Source organism: Cydia splendana, chromosome 4 (genome assembly GCF_910591565.1).
Source record: "Cydia splendana chromosome 4, ilCydSple1.2, whole genome shotgun sequence".
In the NCBI taxonomy this organism is placed as follows: domain Eukaryota; kingdom Metazoa; phylum Arthropoda; class Insecta; order Lepidoptera; family Tortricidae; genus Cydia; species Cydia splendana.
Window position 1 is genome coordinate 25,048,287 of NC_085963.1, and position 14,302 is coordinate 25,062,588.

The 14,302-nt window shown below is 38.1% G+C and overlaps 2 protein-coding genes across 4 annotated transcripts; one reads left to right on the plus strand and one right to left on the minus strand.

Annotated features, from left to right (window-relative positions):
- The first annotated feature begins 172 nt into the window (after nt 1-172).
- On the plus strand, nt 173-6,607 carry LOC134790141 (tubulin gamma-1 chain-like). 2 transcript variants are annotated; one of them, XM_063760930.1, is made up of 10 exons: nt 173-316; nt 531-733; nt 1,252-1,398; nt 1,885-2,021; nt 2,229-2,423; nt 2,690-2,810; nt 2,972-3,106; nt 4,612-4,794; nt 5,159-5,345; nt 5,729-6,607. In XM_063760930.1, exons 1-10 carry the CDS (start codon nt 268-270, stop codon nt 5,743-5,745), a joined length of 1,374 nt encoding a protein of 457 aa, XP_063617000.1. In that variant the 5' UTR covers nt 173-267; the 3' UTR covers nt 5,746-6,607. The 2 variants fall into 2 exon arrangements, with proteins under 2 accessions (XP_063617000.1, XP_063617001.1); XM_063760931.1 differs by having other exon boundaries at nt 2,975-3,106.
- A 1,624-nt stretch (nt 6,608-8,231) lies between these two features.
- Nucleotides 8,232-14,055, minus strand: LOC134790142 (cAMP-regulated phosphoprotein 19). Of its 2 annotated transcripts, XR_010144159.1 has the most exons (5): nt 13,905-14,055; nt 13,478-13,525; nt 12,101-12,217; nt 8,937-10,481; nt 8,232-8,650 (listed from the first exon to the last, which is right to left on the minus strand). XR_010144159.1 is itself a non-coding variant. In XM_063760933.1 (4 exons), the coding sequence occupies exons 2-4, from the start codon at nt 13,514-13,516 to the stop codon at nt 10,290-10,292; spliced, it is 348 nt and encodes a 115-aa protein (XP_063617003.1). In that variant the 5' UTR covers nt 13,517-13,537; nt 13,773-13,886; the 3' UTR covers nt 9,828-10,289. The 2 variants fall into 2 exon arrangements, 1 of the variants encoding a protein (XP_063617003.1); XM_063760933.1 differs by lacking the exons at nt 8,232-8,650; nt 13,905-14,055 and adding an exon at nt 13,773-13,886 and having other exon boundaries at nt 9,828-10,481; nt 13,478-13,537.
- Between the last annotated feature and the right edge of the window lie 247 nt (nt 14,056-14,302).

Sequence of the window (14,302 nt, forward strand, 5' to 3'; positions counted from 1 at the left end):
ATGTAATTAATTAGGAATATGTGTGACTGAACAGGAATTATTTTTGCGAAGAAAATAAATAATACAAATGTATGACTAATAATCATATATAATTTATTTACACATATTTAAACGCTAAAATATGATTGAAATTTTACCCAATCTGTGATAACATCTGTCAAATAAATGTCAGTCAGTTCGGGTGGTAAATGGTGTTGTTTGGATTTTATTTAAATCAAAGCGTTTAAATTTATCCTTATAAATAGTGTTAAAAGCTACAAATCCATCATGCCGAATGAAATGATAACGCTACAGCTGGGCCAATGTGGCAACCAGAGTGAGTTTACACCCAAACTATATCCTTCGGTTAATTTAAATTTACAGCCTTGTTTTTCTTGTTTTCGGCTTACTTAATTGGTGTTTGTCGGTTGAGTATCTTTGTATCCTCTATTCCCGTCCCTTAGATTCGAATCATCCTCGTATTCAAGCAACAAAGACGCAAATTTATGCATATAAAACCTTTATTTCTAAAGCATGTTTTTGTTCCCCAGTTGGCTTTGAATTCTGGAAGCAGCTATGTATAGAGCACGGGATATCGCCGGAAGGTATCCTGGAGGAGTACGCGACGGCGGGGCTGGACCGGAAGGACGTGTTCTTCTACCAGGCTGATGACGACCACTACATACCCAGGGCTGTGCTTTTGGATCTGGAGCCTAGGGTTATACACACTATTATGAACTCGCCTTATGCTAAGGTGAGACCAATATGTTATGTATTGTATAAGTAACACTTGTTGTTATTTAGAAGCAATAGGATATCTAAATTTCAGTGGCTAAAATAAAGTCCTAAAGCAAATTATGACTCAGACAATGAAATCTTAATAGTATCTTATAGTTTGGCAACCAATTCATGAAATCATGATACTTGGGTTGGTTCAAAAAGAGGAATTTAAATATTTTCCAATGCTGCTCAATATCTGGCCAGATTACTAATACTAAATTCCTTGGGGAAGTTTTATTATTGTCTACTTTTTTGAATTTATTGCACAATTATTATTAAGTTTTATATGTTGGTTTTAGGTTATTTAATTTAGTTTTAATTAAAACATTTATTGCACAGTAAAAAAAAACAGATAGTAATGTTTGATTTTAATGCCATATGGAATATCTATTACTCAACCTACCACTTATTTTGATTATAATATTTGTCATTCATTTATCATTTGTAGTTTTTTAATTTTTAAGATATCCAAGACAATACCATTTATTACAGTTATATAACCCAGAAAATGTATACCTGTCTAAACATGGTGGAGGCGCCGGCAACAACTGGGCATCAGGGTATGCACAGGGAGACAAGTTGAATGAGGAAGTGTTCGACATCATCAATAGGGAGGCTGATGGCAGTGACAATTTGGAGGTATGCATGGCCTTATAAACATTATGCTGGTTCAATTTGAGCCTTGGAAGTTTTGGTTTAAGTTTATAACATAGAATGATAACACTTATTGATTATAACACTTATTGATTATAACACTTATTAATTATAACACTGACTAATAAAAAAAAGCCAGAAAACCTGATAATATCAACTTGTTATCAAGGAGAATTCTCTTCTTTCTTCCCTTGCCTAGCCTAAACGTTATGAAAGTAATATTTTATAAACAATAGGTTTTTTCTTTAAACATTATTAACATACAATATTTAACCTATCAACACATGCTTGAGAAGATACTACATGTGCTTTTAGCCTAGAGCGAAGGTCACCTCATATGGTGATGGATAAAAATAGTCAGTGGTCCAGGTATAAAGTCATGCAGCACTCAAAGTAGTATGAATAAGTAATATTTTACTCAGTAACTGTAGTGAGTACTTACTTATGACTTTAATTTTTATGGAATGGCAGGGTTTTGTGGTGTGCCACTCAATAGCCGGAGGCACAGGCTCTGGCATGGGCTCCTACATCCTGGAGCACCTTTCAGATCGGTTCCCCAAGAAGCTGGTGCAGACATACAGTGTCTTCCCCAATTTAGATGAAATCAGGTGAGTTCAGTTTTTCAATGAAACCAAATTTACGCCTGAGTTTAATCTCTTTTACACCACTGTTATTAACCCTCAGGAACCCATATACATATGTATAAAGATCATCCCATGAAAGCTTATTTTTCCCACGTCATACATTGTCGTCGCTTGTATTTCTCCTGTCTCGCACATAGCCAATTTGAAATCTTATTTTGTTTAATTCCCCAGTGACGTCGTCGTACAACCGTACAACTCCCTCCTCACCCTAAAGCGCCTCACAGAGAGCGCGGACTGCGTCATGGTTCTCGACAACACCGCGCTCAACAGAATCGCCAGCGACCGCCTGCACATCCCCAACCCCTCCTTCACGCAAATCAACACACTGGTGTCTACTATCATGTCGGCCAGCACCGCCACGCTCAGGTAACACACCACAACAGACAGGCTCGATTTCGGCAACGGCAGCTGCTTCAGTCGTGGTATTGATGGGGCTCGTGCACACTTGTGATTCACGTAATATTTCAACCGAATGTGTTTGGGCTTTCACCTCATCTCATCGAAAGTCTATAAGATGCGTAAACCGATGTGATTCAAATTTGCCAATTTTCTTTTGTATGAATAGTACTACTTGAGTGCAAAATTAGAAACCTTATGGTATGAAGGTCTAATATTTGACTATCGTTTGGTAGGTACCCCTCATACATGAACAACGACCTGATCAGTCTAGTGGCACCACTTATCCCCACCCCGCGGCTTCACTTCCTTATGACTGGCTACACACCACTCACAGCTGATCATCTGGTGCATGTTGTAAGTATTCTACGAACTTTACTTTCCATTTTGCGGACTGTACTTTAAAGGAAAATAGATGCAGCTTACACTATTGAAATGTGCTTTGTAAAAACTATGAATTTTAATTTGTTAAATTACTAAATTTAACAGAGGTTTTTTATGGGTATGTGTATTTTGAGCAGGCGCCAAAGATCCGCAAGACCACGGTGCTGGATGTGATGCAGCGGCTCCTCCAGCCCAAGAACATGATGGTTTCCCTCAGCCCTGACCGCGCCAATCAACACTGCTACATCTCCATCCTCAACATCATACAGGTACGAATAACTTCGTCCTTATTTTAGCCGAGACTGTCTACTTGTGGACAAAGTACTGTAAATGTAAAATCTTTTTAACACATTCGACACCGCGTACCCGACTCTCGGGCACTCGTAAACTTTACTCAGATGCCGGCATACCTGCTAGTCGGGCAAGAGCTATAAACCTACACGCGACGCCGAAGTGCCCGACAGGCGGGCAAGCATTGCATCTTCACTACCTCAGGGCTGCCACTGCCACTAACAGAAAAAATTGTAAGTCTTCTGATTATTATGTGGTCGAAAAGTTGGTACAGTTGATTATTATATTTTATTACTTCACTTTGTATTTTTATTTACTTTACCTAATGCGATTACAAAATAAAAATTCTTATTAGTTGGTTACGTGAAATTGCATACACGGGTATGTATCAATAGGAGTTAGAATTTTCGTAAATCGTACAACCTAATTTGTGTTTACGAATATTTAGTAAGTATAGGTATACATCTATTTCATGAGTACTCATAGGATGATTTTTGTGAAACAAAATTCGGAGAAAAATAAACCAAGAAATTCAACTAAGTACCTAACAACATTCTAACTTCTAAGCGGCAGTTCTCAGAAAAAGACAATAGGTCAGTCATCATAAAACAGCACTGCACTGCAACTGCGTGGAAGCAAAACGTAACAAGTAGCTTTGAATAGTTACGATAATTAGTACGTTCGTACACATACAATAAATTCGCAATTTCTTTGACAAAAGAATGTAGTTACTGTGATCATACACTTAACCCTGGAGATGTTGTTTACCATCCCTTATCTATTTGAAATTTGCGACCCGGGTTTTTTTTTCAACCCGGTCTCGGTGTAAAATTGCAATCGGAGCCATTCCGTAATGGTTTGTGATGTGCAATATTAATAAATGTTGATGATTTGGCTTTGTGTGATTTTATTCATTTCCTACTGCCCCACTGAATGCATTGTGATAATTGATAAAACGGGGAGCCTAAACAGATGAGACAGCAGATTTAATTTTATCCACGTACTTATACGAAAGTTACTTGGCACAGCCCTGAGCGTCCGCCGCTTGCCCGACTAGCGGGTTCGCGGCGTGCGGCATTGAGTTGCACGTCGTTGCCCGACTAGCGAGTACTGTCGGTTTCTGGGGTATTGTTTGAAATTTTGCCTGGTTGCGAAAGTGTTAAACTCTAGTAGTAGTGCTAAATTGTCGCGATAAATTTATTTTGATTTGTTTTTAATTTATAAACACAAAACACATAATAATTTTGCCCTACAGCTAGAATTTATAAGATCTCAAATATTCTTAATTTCTCAGTTTATAAAGTAATCCCAAGATAAATATCAGAGACTTTTAGTAGGACCTGGAGTCTGGAACTCTGGAGTGTATGTACTCGTACATTGCACAAATAGAAGTTTATGAAGGATTTAAAACATTTGCAGTCTCGTCGTTTGTGTTTCCACACCTATGTGTCTAGGTAACAGGATGGCAACTTTTTTGTTTCAGGGCGAAGTAGACCCGTCACAAGTGCACAAGTCCCTCCAGCGCATCCGAGAGCGTAAACTAGCGAACTTCATCCCTTGGGGTCCTGCGTCCATACAAGTAGCGCTGTCGCGGCGCTCCCCACACGTGACGTCATCTCACAAGGTGTCGGGGCTGTTGCTCGCCAACCACACGAACATTAGTTCGGTAAGATGCTATTTATATAATAGTTAGTTGTAATAACTACTAAATTGTACTTTCAGCAGCAGAAGAATTAGCATCCAAAATGACTATGTGGACAGAGTCGGACCATGCTAAGGTCAGAGTATACACTCTTATTTTCTTAACAATAAAGTTTTAGCAATTTATACTGCTGATCGAATCGCATTTATTGTAAAATCGGTAAGAGCGTAGGATAATCAAAACCTTAATGTTAACAAATATTGAAATACAGAATAAGTGTAAGGCCGGGGTCGTTACAATTGGTGCCGTGACCAGGATATTTTGCAAATCCCTTTTTTACGTTTGTTAGACATTTTGTTGAGACATTTAAGTTTACATATGTCCCCAGCTATTCGACCGCTGCCTCCAGCAGTACGACAAGCTCCGCAAGCGCGAGGCCTTCATCGACGTGTTCCGCAAGGAGCCCATGTTCCGCGACTCCCTGGACGAGTTCGACGAGTCCCGCTCCGTGGTGGACTCGCTAGTACGAGAGTACCATGCCGCCGCCACGCCTGACTATGTGCACTGGACGCCTGGTCAGTAGCTAGCTTTTCGGATTTTTTTAAATGATATGAGGCAAACAAGCAGGCGATTCGCCTGATGGTAAGCGATTACCGTCACCCATGGGCACTCGTAACACCAGACGGGTTGTAAGTGCCTTGCCAGTCTTTAAGATGGAAATACGCTCTTGTCTTGAAGACCGTGTCAGTTCGGAAATACCGCAGGCGACACAGTTGTTTCCACAATCTAGCTGTGCGAGCAGGAAGCTTCTGATGCAGAAGAAACGCATGGTTGCGGACTGCTAACCATCTAAGTGGTGAAGATGGAAATCTGTGAGGGTAGTATTGTATCTCGTATTTGATTGGGTTTTTTTTGTTAACTCTTTCTTTTGTTCTATCTTTCTATCTTTTGTTCACAGAGAGCTGTCAGCTATAATACAAAGATCTGCAGAAGCGCGAAGTTTCCAAAGGCGCAAATGAAAGTATTCTGACTTACAAAACATTAATGATCTAACCAGTGCCATCGTATGCATTTATCTCATTAACTCTTATAACTAAGACACTGTGATTAAATGCCAATTGTTAGTAGCGACAGAATTTTGAAAATAACGTGTTCTCGAAATGTAAGGTCTAGTCTGTAGAGTAACCCCAGTGTTCTCGTTTTGGAGATATTTTTTTACAAATGAGCTCTTAGCCTCATTATTAGATAAACCTTGTTTTTACTTCCCAGATGCTAAATTGACAGTATGATTGCCCCAATTTGTCATTTTAGTACACAAACAGGTGATTTGGTAGTAAATTGGCGTAAATTTTAGTTTCTACAGTAAAGAAAGGACGCTTAGCACGAGATATTTCGTACATTGACGTTCCTATCTCTATAGCATGCGCATAATTATATTGCTGTCCCTTTCATTGACCGCCGGCATCTTGGGCGGGAATATGTATAATTGCGCGCGTGCGATAGAGATAGGACAAAGACGAGTCATGTACGAAGTTCCTCGTGCCAAGCGTCCTTTCTTTGTCAAAGCACAACTCATAGTATGTGCCATATAATGACCAGAAGATCTGATTATGTATATCTTTTAGAATCTTCTCAATTTTCCAAATGTGATAGTTATAGTACTGTACGTTCAAGATTCGTGTCGCTAACTGTATTATGTAAATTCTCATTGTCTCTCTACTCTTTAGTTAAGTGTTGTTTAATGGATTAAACCCGTTAGGCTAAAACAAATTGTTTTGTTTAACGACTAGGTTAGTTGCCTGTATAAATAAGCATTGAAATAAAAAAGTTGCTTTTTACCAAGAATTTATTTTATAATGGCTAACCTTAACACTTTACATGTATCGTGCTCACACGAAGTTTGTACGCCTCGAAGCATTCGTTGCATACATCAGCGCTTTCCGTCCCTTTCAGACTGTGCCAGTGTGAAAGGGAGGTCTTTAGTCGATGTTACCGGTTTACCGAGACATATGGGTCTGCTTTAGGCTGCCGTTCCACTGAGGCGGAGATGAGACTAGATTGGTTGTAATCCAGCGGAGCTGAGAAAAGAACCAATGAACCAATGTTATTGGTTTATTCCCGCACGTCTCTCATCTCCGCCTAAACTGCAAAACGTAATTCAAGACCAAAAAAAGTAAGACAATGTTGCCACTGCAATAATTTGTTTGTAAAATAGTAAATTCATTTTGATAAATAATCACGCTAAGATAATTTATTTATTAGTAATTTTACTCCTGCAATTTAAAAAAGTACTTTTATTTACTTATTTTTACATAAATACAAGACACGCTAGTAAAAAAAGTGGCAACATTTCTTACTTTTTTTGGTCTTGAATTACGCTTTGCAGTATAATTGGTAAGGCCGCCTTACAGCAAAATCTTAGAAACGAAATTTTTCTCGGAAATTATTTCTGAAAAAGAACAGAGCTGTTTATTTGGATTTTCTATTCAACTTCCAGTAACATCGATGCATTGATGCTAAATCATATCGTTATTTAAATAAAACATGATTAAAATAGCTGTAGCAAATATTAGTTAATAATGATAATATAAAATCAATTGTATATCGGCGCCTTAAATTATAAAAGAGCCAAGTGTATTTTTACTGCCAATATACACAGACTATGAAATACAAATAAATGAATCTAATATGCTTCCAATTTGATGGCGATCACAACATGCTCTCTTTCACAAATTCCCCTAAATACGTATTTTATATTCACTGCAGTAAACTCGCATTTCGCATTTGATATATAAAAAATCCCTCTTATTCATAAAACTTTAGATACAAGCCAGCATTAGTTATTTATATTTTATCCTTTTCTTAGCAGAAACGATTAATAGCCAGTTGATATCGCAGATACTTTTACATTTATAGGATTTACTATCCAATCTGTCTGATTTGTACTAAAATGACAGTTGGTTTGGGCAGATTAGTTTACTCCAGTGAAAAATACATAAATTTAGGGACCCATTTAAATTACTCGAACCCTAAACTATTGAACAGATCATACTAGTCCATATCACATTCATACACATGGCATTATGTACTAAGGCTGTCTTTCCACTGAGGCGGAGATGAGAAGAAACAGGCTCTCCTGTTCCTAGCGGAGAAGACCTCTGTCTTCTCCGCTATGCTGGATTACAACAGCCATTTGTTGATTCTTGCGCGTTTCATCTCCTCTTCTCAGCGGAAAGACAGGCTAACCATATCATATCAGTTGATATGTGAACAATATTGAATGGTATAAACGTACAGTTATGATTACATGACAGCAAGGCCGAGCTACGCTATGGCTATGTATGTACATTCATTTATGTTTATATAACATGCAGATGGCAAGTGCTTAGATGACTTGGATTTCCTTAAGAATAACAACTAGTGAAATACTTGTAATTATCAGCATTTCCTTGCAAACACAGATTTTTATTTTATTGCAGTTTTTTTTCGTCAGATTTCGATAAAATTTAGTCAGTTTGAAGAGTTTCTTATTCTGGGAGGATCAAAGTGTGTCCCAAAATGTATGCAGTTCTCCGTTGATCCACGAAAATACCATACGTTTTCGTGAAGGAGATAAAGTGAAATTGCGCTTATATTGTACAGATAGGTACATAGGTCCCATGTACATACTACCAAAACTACCGAAATCTGAGAAAAAAAAAATACAAGTTAAAAATCGGCCCAAGTTTCAGGATGTTTTTTTAACGTTAATCCATAGTGTGCGTTGCACAATTTGTGTTAGCTGCACTATGAACTTATTAGAAACATTAAGAAGTTCCTGTAGTTGCAATTTATGGAGCAGTTGCGGATGGTGTGATTTCAATCTTTATTTTCTATTATTCTCAAGGACCGATGATGCTTATGTAAAGCCCCGTCTCCATATCGCGCGGCAAACTCGAACATTGGCTCGCGAGGCAGCCGCGCGCAATGGATACCGGGCTGCCGCGCGAGCCAACTCGATCTGATCTGATATGGAGACGGGGCTTAAGGGCCCTATCACACTAGTGATTTGCGAGCGAGTTGAAAGCGAGGCGAGCGCGCAGCGAACTCTCCGCGAGCGCGCAACGAGATCGCTCCCATAGGGCCCTAAGTGACAAATTGAATAAAACACTTATGACAATGTACACAAATCCCAAAGACTATGCCTAAATTTTATACATAAAAATATAACGTTGTTCTTATAAGATTTAAATTTCAACATACATCCCTAATTACGACCGAACATTAATCACATGTTTATAGTTAATACATCAACAATCAGTGCTTAGTGAAATGGTGTCCCTCCAAAGCTGGGTATTCTTTACATCTAACATGCTTGAAATGCTCTCAAATTCAACCCTCTAAATAACTTAAAAGTATAAATCCAATAAAAACATACACTAAGAAAGTGACCAAGGCCTCCAGGACCCCGGGCTGGAATCGAACCAGCAGCATCCTCTGCTATCGCAGCAGGTGCCTCGGCCCCTCGGCCACCCAGGTCACAATTTATATAGTTGTTTCTACTTGAAATAACACAAATTAAATTATTTTTAATAATACTTTAATTTGTTCTAATTGTCATTTTTAAAGTATTCAGGAGCAGGGGAAGCTGCAAGTTTAGACACCATTTTAAAATGACATGTTACGAATACAATTAATAGAATCATAATTTAAAATCAAACCAAGTAAATCCAGATGATGTTTATACTGGCAAACCCCTAATTTTTTAAGTTTATTTATGAATTATCACATTTAAGTGCTGGCTCTAACATTTACCCAGCTAAAAAACACATCGCTACATTATTGGAGAAAACTAACCTAGAAGCATGTCTAGTTCAGTCAATCCCCGGCCATCAGCAATACTTTTGTTGTTGGAACTCCAGCTCTGGCAACCTACATTCTTAATTTAAGTGATGTTTCACACTAACACAAAATTAGGGTCTGATAGGGTTGGACCCCAAAGACAGCCTTAGGTCCCAGCCTGAATAATCAGACCCTGGAAAAAAAGGTGCTTATACGAAAATTCAATGCATTAGCCATAGCAAAAAGTAAAGTAGAATAATAGCGTGACAAAAATATCTCTCTTATGCTTGCAGGGTTGGCAATCATTGAATATAGTGCAGTCACCATTCATTTATTCTACATCTAGAAAAGCAAATATAAATTGTTAAATTCTATTGTGTATTAACAAGAGTGTTTCTAAATTCTGGTTGGACAAGATTATTATTAGGATTTAAAAGAAATCTGTGTTAAGAAACACTTTTGATAACTATTAGAGCCCGTCCAGACTAACAGAGAATGCTCAAAACCGGTTCAAAACACTGAATACCAAGAAATTGCCTGTTGCTTAAAAGTCAATCTTGAGACTTAATTTATAGTTCCAAGCCTGTCAAATCAGAGAACTAGAATGAAGATTGAATGTCTGTAAACAAGAAAATGCTCAAAACATCCCTGAAAGTCTGGTCAGGCTAACAGACAAAATCCTGTCACTTAACGGCGGGCTAGGAGGTCTGGCTGGATTGCTGGAACTTGGGCTGGATAATGGAGGTTTTGCGGACGGGCACGGTTTCTGGTGTAGGGATGGCGTCGCCCGTTGGCTGCTTGGCGGGCGCGGCTGGGGCCTTGAAGGGCGCTGCTAGGTTCCCTGGCCGCTGCTTTGCCATCTGGTAGTCGCCGGAGTCGAAGAACTTTTGCTGTGGGAGAGTGACACATGTATTATAATTTGTCACTTCATTTCTCAGCTATAATACATTCACCAGTAGTAACTCTCTGTCGGGTAGCAGACACACGATATTCAAAGACATGTTTTGACTTCTAAATTAAAAAGGTTGCTTGTCATTTGACTGGTATCTGATGATATGTCCACACAGAGCGAGCATACGCGCGAGGTAATTTCCTCGCGCATAAAACGCGCTCGGCCGAGGTATGTATACACTGGCCATTTTGTGTGCGAGGAAATTGTCTCGCGCGTATGCTCTATCTGTGTGGACCCGGCTTTTCTTTTTTTGTGTGGGGTAGCGTCCACACATCGGTCTAGTTGACCTCGTTTAGTGGAAACCAAATAGGACTAAATATTGTTTAAAATGTCAGCAACTCGGGTCAGCAATGATGACAAGAGATTTTTTTATTCTTTATCTCTAAAATGGAAAGAGGGCTTTCATTGTAATAGTTTAGGATTAGGTGATTTACTACTACAGTAGAACCCGCTTAATACGATCACGTTTAATACGATTTCCCGCATAATACGCCATTTTACGCCGGTCCCTGCAACTTTAGATCTGTTTTCATACATTTTTTCACGGTTAATACGACTCGCGTCCCGCTTAATACGCCATCCAAAATTCCCGTTACGCACCATCTGCACGTTTGTGTTATTGACATAACCGTCGTACGGTCCTATTGTTATCGCCGTTAGCCAACATTTTTTATGTGTTTATTACCGCCCTTAAGTCTTTTGTTTTGTCTAATATCTTTTGTCTGGTCCTTATCGGCATGAGAATGTTATGCCATCTGCTTGACGGTTATGGACCACGGAGTGCAAGCTATCACTCCCAAATTACCATGACTTCCTAGTTGAGCCTATCGTTTGTGTTCCTAGATTAAAGTGTGAGTGTGAACTTATACCTACCTGTCCTACATTTATATATCATTCGCTCATTATCACCGCTGCGGTGTTTGGACATGAAATAATACTAGTTTTTCTTTCACGTTTAATACGATTTCCCGTTTAAGATGCTTTTTTGGCTAGGTCCCCTCAGAATCGTCTTAAGCGGGTTCTACTGTATTTAGGTTAACTAGAATCCACATACAAAATTACAACTATGTAAATCAGATGGATGTCAGTGTAATCCAAATGGTTTATATAAAAATTGCCCTGTCAGGTCTGTACTTTTAGCTTAGCTCTTTATAGGGGACACATACAACTTTACGGGCCTGATTTAGTTACATTATGTTTGTTTCTTACAAATACATAAATCAAAAGACAAACGATCATTAGCTAATTGAGGTTTGCAGCGCGTTTATGAACAAGGGGGTTGAACATGAACCAGAGCATCATCCTTTTGTTTTGTTTTTTAATTATTAGGAGAATAGGCGATGAGGCTCGAGTCATTTAATTTTGATCATTAAGGGGTTAAGGAAAGCACCTGGCACTCTGCTATCTAACCCTTAATAGGGCAGGGGGGCCACTATTTAAAAAAGGTGAAGTTCAATTTAAATAACTTCTGAAAACATTCTGCCTTATTAAGAGCTAATGAACAATATGTAATACTCCTCCTTACTACCTTACTTACGTAATACAGCTAATACTTACTCCTTTAGCAAGTCTTTTTTGCAAGAATGCCGAGTGTCCCCCGGGGCCACGTCCCAACATGGCATTTGGGAACTTTGCCTTTAGCTTAGCTTCTTCTAGTTTTTCTAACTCCTTTGGCTGCAAAGCAATATGTTTATTTTAGAATACATTTCATAATAGGGAATATTAGGCAAAGCTCTGCGTAGGTGGCACAACTAGCACATACAGTAAACAAACATCAATGACCATACATCGGATTCTAGGGGGCAAATTGTATGACGGATAGGGATCCCTATCCGTCATACAATTTGCCCCCTAGAATCCGATGTATGTCAATGACACACCATGCGTCACTACGTCAATCACATGGCCTACCGTGAAAGACGACAGTCGAAAGTTCGGTTTCTGCCTCTTGCATATTCAAGCGATAAAGAGGCTGATAACTAAATTTCGATTTTCGCATTTACCGGTAGGCCCTTGTTAACAAACCGCCTTGATGCATCAATGTCATATTTTATTGTCTGTGAAAACTTGTCAAAAAACTGTTTAAGGCACAGTATGTATAAGTTAGTCTATGAATTTACTAGAGTCGGTAGTGCTGCACTCTGGCGGCAGAACATTGCAGTAATATCCCCTATTGTTTAAAATGTATTCTTAATTAAGGTAGTTGTTGTCCTATACACATAAATACTCAAGAATGTTGCAATCAAATCAGTTTCTTTTTCAAACTTTCAAAATAAATAGCCACTATGAACTATAAATGAAGGGTACGTAGGGGGAGAGAAAATGTCTAGTAACTCTGACAACATTTTGAGATATCACAGTTTGAAAGGAGTGATGCATTTTCGTGTAATATAGGTGTTTTTAAAGTGAGAATACTTTTATTCTACTCCTTTGAGTTATATATATGATTACAGAGGTAACAGAAGCTGTAACTAATAGTTCATTGAGAGCTTTACATTTTGAGATTAAAATCTCTTTTTTTTTTAAAGTGACTATACATGTTCTTTTTGTGTACCCTTCATGAAAACAGAACCAGTGATGTCACGGTTAAGTCATCTACTTTTTTAGTTCTATCCAATTTATTAAAATGAAATTGTCTTAAAAAATAACTGCTGTCTATGTTTTTCTAATACCTTTCTGGTGCTTATTCTTGCTTGGTGTGAAATAATTTATATAAAATACAGGACATCCCTATACTAAACACTTATCCTGTGTAAAAGAGTGTAGTGCCTACTGTAAAAATGACTCCTTAAAACTAAGAAGTATAATGTGTTCACACACTCACATCTTCAGATATTGCAATGACATATTTTAAACCAGTTGCATCTAGATGAGGTTGTAATAAATTATGAAGGTCATAGAGGATAAAAGTTAGCGGTTGAAATAAAGACTTACGTCCTTCGGGGGTTCGTTCTGATCCTGGGAGTCACCCATTGTGAAAATCTGAAACAAAGACTAAATTAAATCAGCTAAATCTAATTTCAATTACTTACATGTCAACTGGAGATAGATAAATAAGAAGGAATCAGTAGATATACAACAATAAAAAGACCCTTCATTCATTCGAAGTAGATCATAGGCGGACGATTAATCTGTATAAAGTTTGAAAACGGTCCTAAATGTGCGTCTTAACGATCTACCCACACAAATAAGAACCAGTCAACAAAATTTAATTAAACATTGATATTACAACATAAACTTTACTAAAAACTTAAATTTCACGATCAATTCAGTAAATAAGTTGAAATAAAAATCGGAATCTCATTCACATGGTTTGTTATTGAGAACTTGTCGCCAAAAGGATATGGCCAAAGTTGTTTACCTTGGGATTGCTTTCTTTTCTTCTTGACGGAATTAACCAGCAATTGCTCGATTGGCAGTCGCTAAATATCAGTAATTGAAAAGAATACAACGGAATAATGATTACAACGATCACATAAAAGTCGTCAACAATCCTTGCCGATTTTTCCTCAAATGAAAAATGGCGTTTGTTGTAGTGTTGCCTGTGTACAATTTTACATTACTGCCAACATGACCCCAAGAAATTCGAAAACTCATGTTGGTAACTTGATTTATACTATAGTTTTATCCATAGACTTATAATATATACTGGGTCAAGCAGATCTTGTCAGTAGAAAAAGGCGGCAAATTTGAAAAATGTAGGCGCGAAACGATATCGTCCCATAGAAAATTTTAATTTCGCGCCTTTTTCTACTGACA